The following is a 1364-nucleotide window of genomic DNA, read 5'->3' as shown; positions in this document are numbered from 1 at the left end:
TCGTATTAAATTGACATATCACAGAATGCTTGCTATATTTTCCCTCAGAACATATTAAAACTGTGGAGAATTCACATTACAAACGACAGAGATGATCAGTTTGTAGTCAGATGCAGAAGAGACATTAACATTTTCAAGCCATAGGTTCCCTCAGGATTTGTCTATGGGTTTTCGCGGCGTTTTTTTTTTAAATTTGCGTTAATTAAAGCTTTGTTCTACAGCAGACATAGTCATACCTAAATCGTGAATTCAGTCGGTTAATTTCTTTCTCTGATCACAGCGGTGACAATAGCCTACCTCAAAACCCGTAGTAATAATATTATGGTATTTTGGCTGTTTGACATGGTACATTTTTAAGGAGACTCAAGTGAATCAGTGAATCGTTCGAGCGAACCGATTCGCTAATTATTCAGAGCGCGTGTGCGCGCAGGTCAGCGCTGTTTATGTTCCTCTGATCCCCGACGCGCGCTCAGCGTGCACGCGCCCCGCACAGGCTGATCTTGTTACATTGTAGCGCGGCGTCACTGTGCGTCATAAAGAGGACGAGCGTTTGATCCGGGCGAATAGAACGTTTTTCAACTTTTCATCGGATACCTTGTCATTCTTTTCGGCTACTCGAGATCGAGCGAAGCTGGTTTACGCAGCGGACGCGGGGGGTGGGGAGGGGGTTCGGAACCGGACGGTGATTCCGGACTCGGTCCTGACCAGCGAGATCCCCGTGGATGACCTCCAGAGCCATGTATCCGCACGGAAGACCCCAGGTACCGCAGCCTAATGATCTTTCCTTTCCAGATCGTCTCTGGCGGATCGCTGAGTTGCGCGCGGCGGCCCGTTTTAATGTGCATTATGTTTGGTGTTAGGGTCAGGGTTAAGGTCACGATGAAGAGTTAATCACAGCGTTATGGGTTCAGTGATTGATGCACGGACTAAGAAAACACACAGGCCTGGAGTCCCATTACAGTCACCATAAGATATATATAAATGAGCCTATTATTAAACAGCCTTCATCTTTTAGATTGAACATGATTCTGTTCTGCACCCAGAGTTTTATCTTTCTTTTTTAGTGTTATATATATATATATATATACACACACACACACACACACACATCATTCTATATCTCAAACGCATATATATTATTTGACTATATATTACTGTATTTATCCACATCTATCATTAATTTCATTCAAGAAACCTCAAGTGGAACCAAAACTCAGTCGGGGAAATCCTTCTGCTCAAGCTGGCACACATTTAAACACAATAATACAAAGCACACATTCATATATGTACACGCACAAATGTTAATTAGAACAGGTGTAATTAATTTATTGTTATACAAATAAGTAAATATGTATACCAGATAG

At 42.3% G+C, this 1364-nt stretch overlaps 1 protein-coding gene across 1 annotated transcript in view; it reads left to right on the top strand.

The window, feature by feature from the left end:
* The first annotated feature begins 405 nt into the window (after nt 1-405).
* Nucleotides 406-1364, top strand: part of tle2c (TLE family member 2, transcriptional corepressor c) — a 24172-nt gene continuing 23213 nt past the window's right edge. The window contains exon 1 of the mRNA XM_016459573.1: nt 406-761. Within this exon, the coding sequence (XP_016315059.1) occupies nt 723-761 (39 nt within the window). The 5' untranslated portion in view covers nt 406-722. The remainder of the gene's footprint in view (nt 762-1364) is intronic.

Source organism: Sinocyclocheilus anshuiensis, unplaced genomic scaffold (assembly GCF_001515605.1).
Source record: "Sinocyclocheilus anshuiensis isolate Anshui unplaced genomic scaffold, SAMN03320099.WGS_v1.1 scaffold1325, whole genome shotgun sequence".
NCBI lineage: Eukaryota > Metazoa > Chordata > Actinopteri > Cypriniformes > Cyprinidae > Sinocyclocheilus > Sinocyclocheilus anshuiensis.
Note: the sequence above shows the minus strand (reverse complement) of the source record. Positions and strands in the feature narration are given on the sequence as shown.